Source organism: Oryzias melastigma, linkage group LG24 (genome assembly GCF_002922805.2).
Source record: "Oryzias melastigma strain HK-1 linkage group LG24, ASM292280v2, whole genome shotgun sequence".
Classification (NCBI taxonomy): Eukaryota; Metazoa; Chordata; class Actinopteri; order Beloniformes; family Adrianichthyidae; genus Oryzias; species Oryzias melastigma.
The window spans coordinates 4,078,620-4,097,127 of NC_050535.1; the positions used below are offsets into that span (position 1 = coordinate 4,078,620).

General features: G+C 39.5%; 1 protein-coding gene across 3 annotated transcripts in view; it reads left to right on the forward strand.

Annotated features, from left to right (window-relative positions):
- The window catches only part of sipa1l1 (signal-induced proliferation-associated 1 like 1), a 79,182-nt gene extending 62,575 nt beyond the window's left edge, over positions 1-16,607 (forward strand). For 2 of the 3 annotated variants that reach the window (XM_036210402.1, XM_036210403.1), the window contains 14 exons: positions 1,452-1,550; positions 1,823-1,998; positions 3,083-3,370; positions 3,461-3,610; positions 3,739-3,875; positions 8,524-8,621; positions 8,689-9,176; positions 11,014-11,199; positions 12,501-12,669; positions 12,738-12,972; positions 13,053-13,232; positions 13,316-13,427; positions 13,496-13,574; positions 14,592-16,607. In XM_036210402.1, coding sequence (XP_036066295.1) covers positions 1,452-1,550; positions 1,823-1,998; positions 3,083-3,370; positions 3,461-3,610; positions 3,739-3,875; positions 8,524-8,621; positions 8,689-9,176; positions 11,014-11,199; positions 12,501-12,669; positions 12,738-12,972; positions 13,053-13,232; positions 13,316-13,427; positions 13,496-13,574; positions 14,592-14,735 — 2,541 coding nt within the window. In that variant the 3' untranslated portion in view covers positions 14,736-16,607. The remainder of the gene's footprint in view (positions 1-1,451; positions 1,551-1,822; positions 1,999-3,082; positions 3,371-3,460; positions 3,611-3,738; positions 3,876-8,523; positions 8,622-8,688; positions 9,177-11,013; positions 11,200-12,500; positions 12,670-12,737; positions 12,973-13,052; positions 13,233-13,315; positions 13,428-13,495; positions 13,575-14,591) is intronic. The other variant, XM_024290808.2, reaches the window with a different exon arrangement.
- The last annotated feature ends 1,901 nt before the right edge of the window (positions 16,608-18,508 follow it).

Sequence of the window (18,508 nt, forward strand, 5' to 3'; positions counted from 1 at the left end):
GCATTTTGTAGCAGCACATTAGCATATCATTAGCATTTTTTTTCATACAAATTAAAATGTTTAGCACACAATTAGCTATGTTGTGGCCACAAATAAAAAGTAAAAAAAATGGAATAATGTCGCATGGTATGGAGGCTCAAATTAGCATTCTGTGCACACAAGTTAGCATTCTATGTGCAAAAGTTGGCATTTTGTGTTCAGAAGTTAGTATTTTGTGTTCAGAAGTTAGCATTTTATGTGCACAAGTTGACATTCTGTGTGCACAAGTTATCTTTTTTGTGTGCACAATGTAGCATTCTGTGTCCACAAGTTAGCATTTTGTAAACAGAAGTTAGTTTTCTGTGTGCAAAAGTTGGCATTCTGTGTGCACAAGTTAGCATATTTGTATGCACAATGTAGAACTCTGTGTGTACAATGTAGCATTCTGTGTGCACAAGTTAACAGTCTGTGTGCACAAGTTAACAGTCTGTGTGCACAAGTTAGCATATTTGTATGCACAATGTAGAACTCTGTGTGTACAATGTAGTATTCTGTGTGTACAATGTAGTATTCTGTGTGCAAAAGTTAGAATTTTTGCGTGCACGAGTTAGAATTCTGTGTGCACGAGTTAGCATTTTGTACCCAGAAGTTAGCGTTTATGTGTACAAGATAGCAGTCTGTTTGCACAAGTTAGCCTTTTGCGTGTACACATTAACATTCTGTGTGCACATTTTAGCATTTTGTATTCACAGGTTAGCAAATGGCTAATTTGTGGCCAAAAAATTGCAATTTAGGTTCACAAATTGCTAATCTTAGGCTCCATATCGGTTCAATGCCTTTAAATAATTTTACAATCTTTTTCAGTCTTTTTCAGTCCTTTATCTGATAACTGACCTGAATAACTGTGATGTCATTCATAGGAAATTGCTTACTTACAGCTCCAACCAAATTAAATCAATTCAGTCGCATTTTTTCACTAAACAGACGCCGTAATGTTGAAGCCAGACAACGTCAAAAAGTGATCGGCCTGAGTCAGTCAGTCAAGAGTTTCTATGTGAAAGTGTGGAAGCACACACCCCTACCACTGAAAGTGGGCTAGACGAAATCTGTCAATCAAATGTTTTGAACATCAGACATGGGACCACCTACTTTTATCAAAGGCATCTGATTGGTCAGTTTATTACTTGAAAAAATGTGGGAATAACATGAACATGTTAAGAAAAAAAAAAGCATCAGAGCAAGAATGATTATTCTACAAATAGAATGTTTATTTCTCTAAAGAAGTCTATGGGGTTTTGGATTCTTGGAAACTGTGGGTACTTCCTGTTTGGAACACCAGGGGGAGGGGTCACTCGGTCCAGTTCTCATATGCAGCTAATGGTCTTGAATAGTAATTTTTATTTGTCGATTTGTACAGTTTTCTGCGTGTCATTACTGTCTCTCATTTCTTTCTCATCTCTCTGCATGTGTAGCTCCTCACAAAGGGCTGCGAGACTACAGAGATGACGCTTCGCCGGAACGGCCTCGGTCAGCTCGGCTTCCATGTGAACTACGAAGGCATTGTGGCTGAGGTATCATTCCCTACTTGGATCATTGCAATACCCCCGAATCACTGTAACCCTGAAGCATCAAGTGTTTTATGAGGATATGGAGCTGTTTGGGAGATTACAACATTCTAATGTCAACATTCTTTACTTTTCTTGAATAGTTTGCAGTGAAAAAAAACATTGAGTTTCAGTCAGAATAAGCAGCACTTAAATCAGTATAGATGAATGTTTCTGTTAAGGCTTTAGCGGCCCCGCAGTGTTCAAATCCCAAACACAAATCCCAATTTATTTTCCAGGTTGAGCCGTACGGCTATGCTTGGCAGGCCGGACTGCGCCAGGGGAGCCGCTTGGTGGAAATCTGCAAAGTCGCCGTCGCGTCCTTAACTCACGAGCAGATGATCGACATGCTGAGGAACTCCATGACCGTGCGCGTCGTTATCATCCCGCCACATGATGACGCCACTCCTCGCAGGTTGGTTGTGTGGAAAAATTAAGTGTATAAAACTAGTACTGCCACAAACGATTGTTTCAGTAGTCGACTAATCACCAATTATTTTTTCCAATTAGTCGACTAAATGGGTGTAAAACACAAATCTTAACCATCATTAGCTTTAAACTAACTAAAAACTAGATATATATGCTGTAAGCTAAATTTGGCAGCTGAAAATGCTAAAGCTGATAACATGCTAAAATATTAAAGGCCAAATTAGCCTAAAAAATAATTTTAAAACAAAGCAAAATCAGCTAGCATGTAGCTAAAATATTAGCTAAACTCTAATTAAGCCAAAAAAAAATGAAAAAAGCCTATGTTGGCCAAAACAGCTTGCATGTAGCTGAAATATTAGCTAAAGTACAAAACAGCGTAAAAAACAAAAAAAATCCCAAATTTGCCAAATAAGCTAGGATGTTACTGAATTATCAGATAAACTCCAAAATAGCCTAAAAAACTGAAAAAAATCCTAAATTACCCAAAAGAACTAAAATGTAGCTGAAATATTAGCCAAACTCCAAAATAACCTAAAATACTGAAAAAATCCTAAGTTAGCCAAAATAGCTAGCATGTAGCTGAAATATTGGCTAAACTGCAAAATAGCATTAAAAAAACTGACAATCCAAATTAGCCAAATAAGCTAGCATGTAGCTGAAATATTAGATAAACTTCAAAATAGCCTTAAAAAAACTGAAAATCCAAAATTTGTCAAGATAGCTAGCGTTTAACTGAAATATTAGCTCAACTCCAAATTGGCCTAAAAAACCTTAATAAATGCCAAAATAGTCCAAAAAGCTAGCAGAATGCCCGTATAACTTTCATCTTTACTACACTCTGACTAAATATCATATTAAGATTGATCGACTATTAAATTATTCCCTTAATATTTAAATAGCCGATTAGTCGTAGATTAGTCGAATAATCGTAGCAGCCCTAGATAGATAAAAACAAACTTTGATTTCTGTCATTTATCTAGAACAGGGTTCAGACTAAAGTTTCCTTTAGGGAGACAAGTTCTGCCTTTTTGATTTTCATTCAGTTATTTTTTCCCCTTACATGCTTGCAGGGGTTGCTCAGAGCTTTATCGAGCCCCTGTGTCTGAATACAAGGGCAGCAGCAGCGACAGCGGCTCCTTCGAGTACAAATTCCCCTTCCGCAGCAACAACAACAAATGGCAGAGGACATCCAGCAGCCCCCAGCAGTCGCTGACCGCCTCGCCACAGCCCCACACGCCCAACCGCGCCATCAGCCTGGGCAGCTCGGTGGGAAAAACCCTGTCAGCGGAGAGGCTGGAGAGGGGAGCCGCCATCCCACGCAGTGTCAGCAGTGACGGCCGGCCCCTGGACTCCAAGAGGTAACAGCTGGTGCCTGGTGACCAGAAGTTCACGTCTTTGTGGTTTTCAGTGAATTTATACTTCAGCGTGGGCGTGTTTTTGTGTACCAGGATGTCTCCAGGCAGTGAGAGCTACAGCCTGGCTTCCTCCCTGGCTTTGGGACGCTCGCCGCACAACCGCAGCTCCCCCAGCAACCTTTCCTGTTCCAGCGAAGCGTCCGGCAGCTCTGCTCACTGGAGACAGAAGTCCATGCCCGAGCAGTAAGATGCAGAGATTCCACAACACAATGCAGTTTTATTAAAAAGGAAGAAACTTTCATAATGATAACTGTGTAGCATGCACATCTTTTTTTGTCTGTTAAATTGGTTATTTTGTCCCTTATTTCTAGGTTTGCAGGGAGCCGCCATTCTCCGCTGTCTTCAGACCGGCGGGAAGGAGCCGGAGAGAGCGGCTCCGGTGGGAAGTCCTCCTCCAGCTGGTCGAGGATGGAAGACGGAGGAGGAGGATCTGAACGAGGATCAACAGGTACACAAACCTGCAGCTCCGGAGCAACACGTGGCTCATCAACCTCTTCATTGTGGGTGTTTGGTCAAAATACTGTAAAATGTTTTAAAAAATATGAAAAAGTAACTTTAAAGGAAAAAGTAAGTAAGTAGGAAAGTTTTTAAAAAAAGTAATTAACTTTATTCAACTCCTTCACAAACAGTTGAATGACGATATAAATCATTTAGCAAAGATCCTAACAGCAGCAACATCTGAAATTCTCCATCAATTCTTTGTAGTCAATCAACGTCATACTGACACATTTGGACTTAATGTTGAGCTTCATTTATCACAGAAAATAAATTATTGTCAGTAAGCACAATCAAAATTAAAGATATGTTAAATAATAATCCACTAGAATCGACTATTCCAGTTGATTCCACTATAATCGACTAACCGACTATTAAAATAGTCGACAACTAATTTAATAGTCGATTAGTCGTTACTTTATATTATATGGAGCCAGAGTGTAGTAAAAGTTAAAAGTTATAATGACATTATGCTAGCTTTTTGGACTATTTGATTTGTAGGCTATTTTAAAGTTCAGCCAATATTTCAGCTACATGCTAGCTATTTTGGCTAACTTAGGATATTTTTTAGGCTAATTTGGAGTTTAGCTAATATTTCCACGGCATGCTAGCTATTTTGGCTAATTTAGGATTTTTTTTCATTTTTTTAGGATAATCTGGCATTTAACAAAAATTTTCAGATGGCTATCAACTTCAGCGTTTTCAGCAATCAGCTTCAGTGTTTTTAGCTATCAACTTCAGCGTTTTCAGCAATCAGCTTCAGTGTTTTTAGCTATCAGCTTCAGCGTTTTCGGCAATCAGCTTCAGTGTTTTTAGTTTTTAGCTTTAGCATTTTTAGCTATCAATTTCAGCATCTTCAGCGGCCAGATTCAGCTTACAGCATTCACACTAACATTATCACAGGTAATGTTATATATCTAGTTTTTAGTTAGTTTAAAGCTAATGATGGTTAAGATTTGTGCTTTACATCCAGTGTGCCCATGACCCAATTTGTCGACTAATTGGACAAAATAATCAGTGATTACTCGACTATTAAAATAATCGTTTGAGGCAGCTCTACTTTACACTTCCTACTGCGTTTTTCTGCATTGACATGATCCGGATGTCTTTTATTTTGAAAGGAAGTCATGCAAAGCTCTGTCAAAAGTGAAGCAAAACAGTCTACAAACCAAAAAAACAGGACACTCTGATACAGAAAAGTTTCAATAGGAGTGGAAATCCGATGGATCCGATACCAACTTGAGATTGATACCATCGATGTTTTGGATAGATCCACCCAGCACTAGTTGAAAGTTAAACCAGCTGAACTTTGACCTTTTATAGTAGCGTCTTTTTTAAACACGAAAATGTTGTCTTTGTTTGGTTTCTACTGATTTGTGCGTCTCTTAAGGCGATGCAGCTGTTAAGTCTTAATAAATTCCCTCTGGATGAGATTCTTCCCTTCAAGTCATTTGTTGTCTATTGATGCCGTATTTACAAGAATAAGTGTGACGATCCAGACTGGTGACCTGAGCAGCTGTTTCTCATCAGGATTAGGGACTCGACTTTCACAGAAACATGGTAACTAAATCCTTCAGTTCTGATGAAATACTTTCCTCCAGGATAAATATTTTCAGAGAATCCAAAATATTTCCCAAATCTATTTGTTATGTGAGTGCAAACAGAGTACGAGCAGTTTACTCCTGCAGGAGGAAATAAATCTTCCATATTTATCTGTGCCTCTGAAGGCTTTGAACTGACAGGTACGCGGCGGCGCCACGTGTGAGCGCCGCCCGTGTGTCCTTCCTCGTCGGCTTTCGACTTATTTTGCAGCAGCTTCAGATTCCAACTCTTGACAGCAGCTTTTTCCTGGTTCTTTCACGCTGCGGTTTGTGAATTCTAATGCTTTCATGGGAAAAGGATTTAATGTAAAAAAGGAAGTATAATGAGACGTATTGAAGGGATAAAATTTGAGGTGAGTTATTTGGGTTATTATAATGTGATCTAATTTCCTCAGAGTATTTTTCCCCCACAAAAGAAAAAGACAAAGCAGTGACTTTCCTGTCTTCTGTCAGCACAGTCCTTCAACATTGTAATCCTTTCCTTCCCCTCCTTCATCCCCTCCGCTCTACATTTTCCTCCTCGTCCATTTAGCTTTTTGTAGATAATATTTCATCTTTTTGTGGTTCGGTTTCTTACAGTCCTATTTTTTGGTTAATAAACTTTGTTTCAGCCAAACTCTGTTTCCGTCTGTGCCGATCACCGCCTTTCATTTCCACAGAACTAATTGGTTTGCGGTTTGACGCAGACCGGGCCAGCTCAGCAGAAGTCAGCCAAGTGTCCGTCCAGTTTAGCGTCCGCTCCGCCATCTCGGTGGTTTCCGTCCGCTTCCCCTCGTATTACCTACTGACCTTCTAGTTTTCAGCGGCGATGATGTGGCTGGGCTCTGTTCCGAAATAACTCAAATCACCCCGAGGGCAGAATACTTTTGTATCTCTGTCAACAAAGCAGATGTAGCCCTATTTAATCAGTAATTACATGCTCGATTTTCCACTTTATGATTTTTTTTTTAGCTCCACAAAAGATAAATTTAACCAAATGATGTTCTTAAAGATTCAAAGCGTTCCTAGTGGTCTTTTAACTATGATTATGCTACGTCACAAATACCGTAAAAAAAAAAAAAAAATAAGTCATCTATAAGTCACACTTTTGGGAAATTTTTTTTAACAAAATACGAGACATTTAATCCAGAAATCATAACGAAATAGATGAAAACATGGAATATGTGCAGGCTTCACTACAATAATAATCATTTCAGATATGTCCAAATTCCCACCCTAATCCATAACTACTAAAAACTATAAAGTGCAGGACTATTTAGTCTCCTGAATTTTAAAATCACTTCAGACAACATGCTCGCTACTCTTTTTATAAATGCCAAATATGACGTCACCAATTTCACAATGAAATCAAATCAATACGAGCATTTACTACGTTTATTTATGACTCTACTGTGTTCTGATAATGTAAATGTTGAAGGTTTATAGAAATAAATACATTAAAGATGGTGCTGTCAATTGATTAAAAACATTAATCTGATTAATCTCACTTAATCATGCTTTTGGGTTGTGATTCTTTGCGCTTTTGCGTTGTAATTAATCAAAATTCATCATGATTTTAGGTTGTGATTAATCTCGCTTTTGGATTGTAATTATTCGCGATTAATCGTGCCTTTATTTCTGGGTTGTGATTAATCACAACTATTCACGCTTTTGGATTGTAATTAATCAGGATTAATCGCGCTTTTGGGTTGTGATTAATCACGTTTAATCACGCTTTTGGATTGTAATTAATCAGGATTAATCGCACCTTTATTTCTGGGTTGTTATTAATCACGATTAATCACGCTTTTGGATTGTAATTAATCAGGATTAATCGCGCCTTTATTTCTGGGTTGTTATTAATCACGATTAATCACGCTTTTGGATTGTAATTATTCACGATTAATCGCACCTTTATTTCTGGGTTGTTATTAATCACGATTAATCGCACCTTTATTTCTGGGTTGTTATTAATCGCGATTAATCACGCTTTTGGGTTGTAATTAATCACTATCAATCGCGCCTTTATTTCTGGGTTGTGAATAATCTCACTTTTGGGTTGTGATTAATCACGATTAATCATTCTTTTGAGTTGTGCTTAATTATGATTTATCCCACTTTTTTAAAGGGAGAGTTGTTATGGTTAATTATGCCTATTCACACTTTTTGAGCCCTCTAGCGATTGTTGCTATTTTTTTTTTAGAAATCACATATATAAGTCGCACCTGAGTATAAGTCGCACCTCTGGCCAAACTAGGCAAAGAACCACGACTTATTCTACAAAAAATACACTATTTTTATGTGCGCTCCTGATTCACAATGATATGAATAAAATAAAAACTTCTGAAATGCAGTTTTTGCTTAATTTTCCTATTATATGTCCTTAATCATGAGAAAAATGCCACAAGAACATGTAAAAAAAAACCAATAACACAATTTTCATGAATTTTGTCTTTAAAGTGAAATCATTAGAATAAAATAAAAACCACTGAGGTTCAGTGGATGCAGATGCAGAGAGATTCAAAGAAAGACTCAAAACTTTATTTAATTAGTGCAGAGAGGCCTGTGGGCTTTAGCACATCGATGCAGATTAATGAGAATTCGGAGATAAAAGTTCACCCCAGAAGACTTTCCTCCTGTTTTTCCCCTCTCCTCATCATGATGTGCCGGTCATTAACTGCCTGCTCTGTATATGTTATTGCATAACGTGGAGGCTATTACACAATAGTCCCATTTATGCAGTCTGGCTTCAGGACTCGTAGCATTCTCGTGGGGTGCAGCTTCCCCAGGAGAAACGGAGCTGGCAGGATGAAATTTCAGTTTGATTTATTTTGCTTTTGAAGATTTTTCGCTGGTGGACGACGGAACAAAAACGCAAAATGAAAACGACTTCTTTGTGCGTCTTCTGGAAGCTTTTGCAGGAAAATCCCCAGAACTGACGTGTTATCAGACGCTCCCGTCGGTGCTGGGGGGTTGTTCATGTGTCGTATCAGCTGTGCTCATTGTGTAACGCTTCTGCAGAGACTCCGGTTTCCAAGTCTGGTCAGGGCTACTCGGGGGCTCCTCGCATCCAGCGGCAGGAGCAAGTCATCCACCTGTCCCCGAAGAAGGGAAGCCAGGTGAGACTCGGTTAACACGGTTACTGAGGTGATCAAACGAAGCGCTAACCGCCGTCTGTGATTCCAGTCGGACGGCCCGTACTCGGGTCACTCCAGCAGCAACACTCTGTCCAGCACGGCGTCCAGCGGCGGCCACAGCGACAGCGACAAGTGGTACGACATGGGCACCGGCGGGGGCTCCAGCGGCGACCAGGGCGAGCCGGAACCCAACGGTCTGGGGGGCGGAGGCTACCTGCAGGGGGCTTCGGCCGACAGCGGCATCGACACCGGCTCCTACGGCGCCTCGCACCACTCCCACCCCCACTCCCACCACGGCAGCACCACCTCGCTGCTGGCGCCCAGCACCAGCAGGGAGAGCAGGGAGCGCTCGGCGTCCCCGTGGCACAGCCCCACCGAGGGGGGGCGCAGGATGCTGGAGAGGTCGCCCGCCGCCGCCGAGTCACCCGGCCCGCCGGCGGAGAGGAGCATGGAGGGGGCGGGACGAAGCCCGCCCACTCACCTGCTCGTCAGAGACAGCAGCACCTACAGTCTGAGTGACACGGGGTCCCACTCCAGGTCAGTCGCATTATACTGTTTCTAACAAATATTTACAAAAATAAAAGAGTTTAGCAATCACTTTAGCCATCATTTTTATTTTATTTTTTATTAGGATTTCTATTTTAACTAATATTGTTTGTCTTACTGTTATTTATTTTAGTGTGAAAAGCAGGTTGAGATGCTCAGTATAATTTTACCAATTATACAGAAATATTTTTTATTTTTTTCCATCCAGTCCTAAATTGCAGAGTCCTGAATTAAATAGTAAAATCCAAATTAGTGTTATTAAAGGCATTACAAAATACAAATTGAAAGTACAGTTTTTTAGGAGATCTAAAACTCAGAATTTCAGATTTAATTTGTAAAATGTTTGAAATTTATCAATTTTAAAAAAGAATTACTGATATTCTGAATCAAAATTTAAATAAAATTAGCTTTTTAGATCAATTCATATAAATGTTTTTCTAAATAAATTTGCAAATAATCTCATTCAGTTTTCTTTTTTCTTTAATTATTTATATTTCTTTAATTATTTATTAAGTAGTTAATTATACTATTTGTTAATGTTATTTTTAACCCACTTAGGATCAATTTATTATTATTATTTTTTTTAATTTACAGGAAGAGAAGGAATTTACTATAGAAATAAAACATTATTACAAATTTGATGTTAGCAAATTTGCCATAATTGCCAGGAGAAGGTTTTTTATTAAAGTAAAAACCTTTTGCATAAAATAAAATCATATTTAATATATTATTTGGAGTACAAGCCGTTTTTTTCCATAGTTTGACAAGATGTGTGACTTATATTCAAGTATGGAAAAGTCAGGAATCATGTTTTATTTTTAATTTCATAGTTATATACCAATTATCAAAACATTTCTTTTAGTATTTCAATAAATTTGTTTAAATTAATTAATGTAAAATGTATGTATCTGATTTATGTTTTATCCATTGACTGTAGATGTGAACTGGACTGAGTGACCCCTCCCACTCGGTGTTCCAAGAAACCAAAATCCCTCAGACTCCTCTAGAGAAATAAACATATTTTACGTAGTCATTCTGTTTGTCAGAAGAATTATTCTTTTGCTCTGTTCTTTTTTTTTTATATATTCTTGATTTTTTTATTGCAAGTTACTTAAGTTATAAACTGACCAATGAGATGCCTCAATAAAAGTAGAAGGTGCGAACATTTGATCGACAGATTATAAATCAGTCCCTGGTTCCAACATGGCGGTGTGCGTATTGTGACAAAATGGCGACTGAATTGACTTCATTTGGTTGGAACTGGAAGTAAGGCAGTCGCCTATAGTCCAGTTCACATATAGTCAATGGTTCTAACATCTAGTCAATAAGCTTGTAAATTTGTAAAATCTTAATTCTAAACCGTCTAAACAAACTGGTGAACGATCCAAAAAGATCACGTTGCTGTAGTTCATAAACGCCGTTCCAGCTGGAACATCAGTGGCATTAAAATCCAGAGTACTGGACCTGAAGACCCGAAGCCAGCAGCTCAGTCCGGTTCTCCTCAAATCATTTACTCCCCTCATCTATAAATGATCCAGAAATCTGCCTCTAAAGACGATGAGCGGGGTTCGTCTGAGGACGTAAACCTTTGAGGCTGTTTCAGCACTCAGGCTCCGCCTCCTTTCTGATCCCTCCTCATCTTTTCACTTTTGGCCTTTAGAAATGTGGAAGACGAGTCGAGCTTTTCCTAAGATCTGGAAAAGGTGTCTAAATCCTGCAGCTGGAACCTTTTCTGCGGTTTTCCCTTTAGTGGTTCTGAGCAGCACCTGCTGACTCCTGGATTCAGCTCAGAGAAATGACCTCACGCTTTCCCCGTCTTCTGTTCCAGGCACTCGGGCCACAGTTCTCCCAGAGAGGAGTCGTCCTCCTCCGCCACCTCCCCGTCCTCTCAGTCCTCCGTCTCCCCCGGACCCAAAAGCTTCTACCCTCGCCAGGGAGCTCAGTCCAAGTATCTGATTGGCTGGAGGAAGCCCGGATCCACCATCAACTCTGTGGACTTCGGAGACACGCGGAAGTAAGAACACAGCTGCAGAGCGGTCCGTTTTCACTGACACGGTTTAGAAAGAGAATTTAGAGCGTAGAAACATTTATTTAACTGTTAAAGGAAAAACTTTCATCATAATATTCACTAGAAAAAGAGGTCGCCTAAACGCAGAAAAATCAAAGTATTCTTGAGAAGAAAATATGTTATAATACGAAATGAAAACCTAGAAACAAGCATTCAAAAAAAGAAAAAAAATAAACCAAACCGAGTGTTCTACAGCCCAATTACACGTATTTATTTACTAGTTCTGAGCAAATAGTTTGTATTTTTTGACTTTTTATGAACCTAAATGTAATTTATTTTGATTACAGTGACAAAAACTAGTGTTAATAATTCTGCATTAAAATTTTGAAGTAGCACTTTTTCTTAGAATATAGGTTTTTATGTCCAAAGAAAAGACAAATTTGAATTTTATGATTTCTCAACTGTAAAAATTATGGCAAAAAGTAAGTTAAAGGACGTCCAACCTGACGGCACATCTTGAATGTCTAAAAAAAGTTTTGAATCTTTGCTAAAATAATGTAGAAACAAAAAATAAAAAACATTTACTATTTTATCCTGTGAAAAAAGGTTTAACTATATTATTGTTGGAAGATGTTATAGTGCTGAAAGGTTTAAGAGAACTGCATAATAATCACATGGAAAACATAGATTAGATTACCGCAGCCATATTTTGAAGTTTTAATGCCATTTCTAGCCCCCAAAAATACAGCTTTTTCTTGTTCTATTGACTTACTTTTTTTGCAAATTAATCCAAATATTTTTTTATTTCATTTTAAAAGCAATTTTAAAGATTTCTCAGAATTCTACGCAAAGCTGAGCAAAAGAATGTTAGAATATGTTGAAGTTATTGTAGTTGAAAGTTTAGAGACACTAAAGAAATTTTTCATTTAGTCTAATGTTCTCTTTTTTTTTTCAAAAAATAATAAAAGAAAAAACAGTTTAAAGAAGCAAAAATGTCCACATTTAAAATTAGCTGATTCATGCATAAGATAAATTGACACAAAAAGTTAGGAGTATTTAAAAAAAAAGTCAAAATATTAATTATCATAAGTGGGAAATTGTTTAAATTATTTTATTGCTTAATTGCCAAACAAACATGTATGAATCTGTTTGTTTCAAAATAGGAACATTGATAATGCTTGATTGCCCTCTTGTGGCTAAAAAGAGAATTGCATGGAGCTTATATTATCAGAAGCTGAATTATGTTATTTTAATACATACAATTTAATCTTTTGTTGTGACTATAAGTGTGTTTTTGTGTATTTCAGGAAATCTCCTGAAGAACGTGGAGGGGAGATGGTTCCAACGCCGGCGGCTCGCCCGTCCCTCAGAGACATGCATCTGCCTCAGCCTCACGCCAAGTCGACCATCGAGGAGGACGTGAAGAGGCACGCCGCTCCAGACAGCCCGCCTCCTCCACGGAAGCACAAGGAGAAGGTCTGCACATTTACACCATAAGAACAGAAGTTGTTTCTTTCTGGTTTTTCACCTTTTTTTTCTCCCAGCACGGGCAGAAGTCTCCCCAAACCCAGCCCCTCAGCCGCCGCCGCTCCCTCCACCGCACTCTTTCAGACGAGAGCATCTACCGCGGCCAGCGCCTGCCCTCGCTGACCGACTCCATAGTCGAGCCATCCCACGGCGCCGACGTCCTCTTCAGCTGCTCCACCCTCCCGCGCTCTCCCACCACCCGCGGCGTCCCTCTGCGCCGACCCTCCTACAAACTGGGCGTGAAGCTCCATGGTAAGACGGAGGAGACGCGAGCGGGACTCGCCGGAAACGTGCGCCGGTGGAGATTCACGTCTCGCTCTTCCCATATTCTGAATTAACAGGCGACCTGTCGGCGTCTGACACGTCACTGGTGGATTTGGTGGAGCGCCACCGCGGACCCCTCCCCCAGGAGCTGATGCCCCTCCCCTCCTCCGACCGGCAAAGTCCTCTGGAGTGGACTCACCTGGTGGATGTGGCCAACACCTTTGAGAACGAGCGAAACACGCACTACAGTAAAGAAGGCGCCTCCGTCGTACGTCCAGCACCGTCTTCTTCTCCGTTTCTGACCGTTTCCGTGTTTGTTCTCCGTCTGCAGTCCAGAGGAGTTATGTGTTCGGGGACTCGAACCACCGGAGCAGCGGAGCGTCCAGCCCGCTGCAGCCTCACATCGAGCTGCAGGCCGTTCCTCTGTCGCGACCCGCATCCAGGTGATGAAACGTCTTCTAGCTTGATGCTCGGGGTTTGTTCGCTCTTCATAACCTTTATTTTCTCTCAGCGAGGGTCACATCGGGCTGGAGAGAAAGGTGACCAAACTAGAAGCCATGGTCAAGATGCTCCAGGAGGACCTGAAGAAGGTGAGAAATATTGGTTTAAATCTAATGAAATTTGATTTAACTGAACATTTTATTAAAATTATGCAAGTTTTAGTTATAAATTCAAAAGCCTGTGATGTTGTTTTTGTGACATATTTTCTCATAAGAAATTCTCTTTTGGGTTGAAGCTCAGAAGTTAGCCTAGCTAATTTCCCAGCATGCCTTTGTTTATACTCTATGGCACTAGCTACATTAGCGTAGCAAAAAAAAAAAACATAAAAGAAGCGAGAAATAAGAGCTGTTCATCTATTTGTCTGCAAGTAGACCAAATTCTACTTTTTTCAAACCACCGGTTCTCATGATCCGTTACGATTTGAACATAGAAATACTCAGAAACTCAGGGTGTGTTCAGACTGGACACATTTGGTTCGCTTAAGGTGAACCAGAGTTCATTTCCCCTGATAATCCGGGAGAAAAGGGACTCACCAGGAACCATCTCCTCTTTGGAGGTGGTATCGGTTCATTTCCAGTCAGACTGAGCTTCGGTTTGCTCTGAGATTCCTCTGTTTTCTATGTCTCCTCCATCATGAGAAAAATACTACAAGAACGTGTTAAGAACACAGTTGTCATTGGAGTGGGTCCTTAATGAGTTTTAGGAATGTGACTGAAATAAGTTGGTTCAGCTCTGAAAGTGAACTCCCAGACTGAATCATTTGAATCACGCAGTTTTTGAGCTTCTGTGTCCTCAAAACTTAAAATAAAAGTAACTCTTTTAGTGCTGGTGATCCACAAGGTTTAGAATTACCGTATTTTCCGGACTATAAGTCGCTCCTGAGTATAAGTCGCACCATTGGAAAATCTATGAAAAAAAGCGCGACTTATAGTCCGGAAAATACTGTACTTAGTTTCCTCACATGGATTCTGAAGCTCCAGAATGATCCAAATGATTCCAAAAACTTCACTTCCTGGTTCAAATAAGTTTTTTTTTAATTACATCATTATTTTGAATCTTTTTGTTGCTTTTTCTGAGACTGGACTTAACCGTCTCCTCTGCCACAGGAGCGAGAGGAGAAGCTCCGCCTCCAGTCCCAGATCAAGCGGCTCTGGGAGGACAACCAGAGGCTGCAGGAGGAGTCTCAGACGTCCGCCGCCAAGCTAAAGAAGTTCACCGAGTGGGTCTTCAACACCATCGACATGAACTGAGTCCCGCCTCCAAACGACGCGCTCGCACACAGGGAATGGAACCTTCACCCAAAACGCTGGTTCTGCAGCAGAAGGCCGTCTGGGTGACTCGAGAGATCGCTTCTGCTTCCCTTTTTTGAAAATTTTGTTCTTCGTTTTGCTAATAAGTGAACCCGCTCGCCGCCTCCTCCTTCATCCGTTCCCCCCACAGCTTTTGCTTCTTTTTCTTAAAGCATTTGGCCTTTTTCGGATTTTGATTTCTCCGTTTATATTTGAAAATCAGAACCGGATGAGAGAATCTGGAGCCAAACCGCTTTGGTTTCCTACATTCGTAAAGGGAGCGATCTCATTTTTGCATCGCAGGACGGACGGCGTTCCACCGACGTGCTTTTATTCTGAAGGAAAACCACTTTTTTTTTTCTTGATATGTTTCTAAACTCTTCAGTGTCTCTACACCCTCAAACAGGGGGTTCTGTTTAAAAGCCATCAGCGAGCAGTGCCAAAAAAATAAACAAAAAAACAGAAACATATCTGATACGGAGTGCTTTGCTGCAGTTTGGTGTTTCTCAAAAAGAAGGAATTTTCTCTGGGAAAAGCAGCTCAAAACGGGAAGTTTCTTTACAAGATGAACGCTGCTCATCCTTTTCCACTCAGGAGAAAAACAAGGACTCCTCCTCGCCATCCCGCCGCCGCCTGGATCACCAGTCGATTCAAAACAGACACTTTCAGGATGAACCGTTGGGATTATTTTCTTGGTTAATTTATTTCCTTGTATTATAACTCCGAATAATAAGTTGTTCTCTGCGTACAGTACAACCCACATCAGTGTTTAGTTCCTCATGCATTATTTAAATGGCTTTCTCAGCTGACTGTAAGCTTTTTAATTCTGTATTTCGTTGTGCTTCGTGGTGAGCCAGCCTGCTGTTGTGTTGCTTTCAGTGCCCTCTAGTGGTGACTCGTGGAAGTGTCATGACCTGTAAAAGTGCTGTACTTTCTTTTCCCCTCCCATATTATCTCAAGCAATCAGCCGCCAAACGGGAACCCGAAGCCAGCTTTTGAAGACAATCACAGGTGGAGTTTTTTTTTAAAAAGGGGAGGAGCTAAGGATATGGCGGTGTGAATGTACATCAGTCTATCCAGCTGTGCCTCCGGTGGTCATTTTAGGGACGTGCCTTTGAAAAGCAGCTGGATGAGAGGATGAAAGCACACCTGGGACAAGCCGTCAAAACGGATCCGTGTGCCTTTAGACGGATGTTTGGATCGAGAGGTAAAGCACGCCCCCTTTCCCGTTGAAGCTTATCATTCAGAAGCCATCGAAACGCCACTTTAACAGAAACCCTTAAGGCTGGAGAAAAAGGTGAATGTAAACTAAAGTTCTTCGTTCTGCACGTTTGCAGGGCGGACTCGTGAGTCAGACGCTCGGTTCTGTTTTAAGAATCTCAAGAAGGTCAAAAGGTCGCGTGTGTTTTTAACCCGATTCCACTAAGAAAGCAAGCTGCTCGGCGTTAAAGACCCTTTCCTCTCCGTTTAGATAGATTGTTTGTATAGATTTCTTGGCAGAAGGATTTTAGAAATGTTTACGGAAATGTTTCGGAGCAGAGAATCGATGCGGTCTGCCAGAAATGGCGCTCCGTCATTTCCTCGTGAACGAACCCCCCTCCATCGGGAAGCAGGAGGATTCTGCCATCGGCGGTTACAGCCCACGAAGGGGGCGGGGCTTCACACTGTTGGAAGATATTTTTCTGAAGACCAATAATTTTACAAAAAAAATACCACTGTTTACATCTCAAATGCCATTGTCTTTGTAAAGTGTAAAAGTATGGAAAAAACATTTGCAGTGATTGCAGTATTAAAGTTTCTGAAATAAATAAACGCTGGATGAGTTTGTTGTGATGTTGTTTGTGCTTTTTGGTCGCTTTTTCTTTTGTCTGATTGTATCTGGGGAAGGTTTTGAGAATGACTTGAAGTTCCGGCTTTGACCTTCTCTCACACTGATTCACCTGATTATGTTTTAGCTCTTCTCACAACAGGAAAAGAATTTTCGCATTTTCCACATTTTCTCCTCCCTTTGGTTGAAATCTGTGTTTTCATAATGCAGCAACAGAACTCTGCAAAAATTTAAAGTATCTGCAACTTGTTGCATGCTTTTTTAAAATGTGTGTTCATGGATTTGGTCTCCATCTTTAGGAATTCCCCTTTTTTTTCATACTTAAATTTTTCTGCTTGTTGTAACTGCATAAAAAAATTACCTAAAAGAAAGAAAGTATTTTGAAAGTTGTATAATTATTTGTGCAAGCAGCACATTTTTGTTACTTAATAAGAAAACAAATTAAAAACAAGGAGTTCTGCATTAGTGCTCAAAAGGGGGAAGAGAGGATTTGGTTTTCATCTTCAGGAATTTCCCCTTTTGCTCATACTTGTGTTTTTCTGCTTGTTAATGCTGCATAAAAAGATAGCCTACAAGAAAATATTTGGAAAGGTAGTAAAATTATCTGTGCATGCATCAAATCATTTTTACTAAACAAGAAATCAAATTAAAAACAAGGAGTTCCGCATAAGTGCTCAAAAGGGGGAAGAAAGGATTTGGTCTCCATCTTCAGGAATTCCCACTTTTTTATACTAAATGTCTGCTTGTTATTAATGTAAAAAGAAGTCGCCTAAAAATAAGAAAATACCTAGAAAGTAATAAAATTATCTGTGCAGGCATTAAATAATTTTACTTAACAAGTAAACAGATTAAAAACAAGGAGTTGCGCGTAAGTGCTCAAAAGGGGGAAGAAAGGATTTATTCTCCATCTTTAGGAATTTCCACTTTTTTCATAATTAAGTTCCCCTGTTTGTTATTACTGCATAAAAAGGTAGCCTCAACATAAGAAAATAATGTGAAAGTAGTAAAATGATCTGTGCATGCAGCAAAAACTTTCCAAGAATGGAGTTCTGCATAAGTGCTCAAAAGGGGGGAAATGAGATAAAAAGCTGAAATACTTTAATTGAACGTTAAACAGCCCAAAATGTCTTTTTGTTTGCTAGTTTTATGCAAATAGTTTATATTTTTTGAGTTTCTATTTACTTATTGTAGTCAATTTTGATTGATGAGGAAAAAAATAATTTATGATTCATTTTAGGGCAAAAATTAAACATAAAAAGTGAGAATATCTTAATAAAAGTACAATAAATCATCATAAAATCTAAAACTAGCTATTTTTCTTAGAACATAAATCTATATTTCCATTTCAAAAACTGAACCTTACAATGACCAAAATGTGTCATTTGTTTGATAAAAATCAAGTTTTTCTAGGATTTTGACTCATTTTATTGATTATTTGTAGATCCTAGCTCTTAATGAGGAAAAAAATCTCAACTGTTCTGATCTTGAGAAAAGCTTTGAAAGGTATAGAGCAAAGATAAAACATTAAAAATATCTTTAATCTCTTAAAAAAAGTATCAACTCGTTTGCAGTATGTCTTTCTCATCATTTATTGAAGTAGTTAATTTAAAAAAATCTATTTTCACCACAAATTTGGTTATTTGAGAATTAAATGTATGCAAAAAAAATATGATTTTTTTTTAAAGATATAACATTTTTCTAAAACCACATATCTCTTATACCAAACCCAGTATTTTCATAATTTCTCTCATTTGACTTTACAAACTTGGAGCAAATGAAGCAGTTTACTGGCAGAAAGCGTCTCTCTTCTGACTCTTGTGTTGCACATGGACCCTTGATGCTTTTATCCCACACACTGCAGCAGCCCACACACATGCCTTCATGTCCCTGCAGCTCTGCGCTCTTA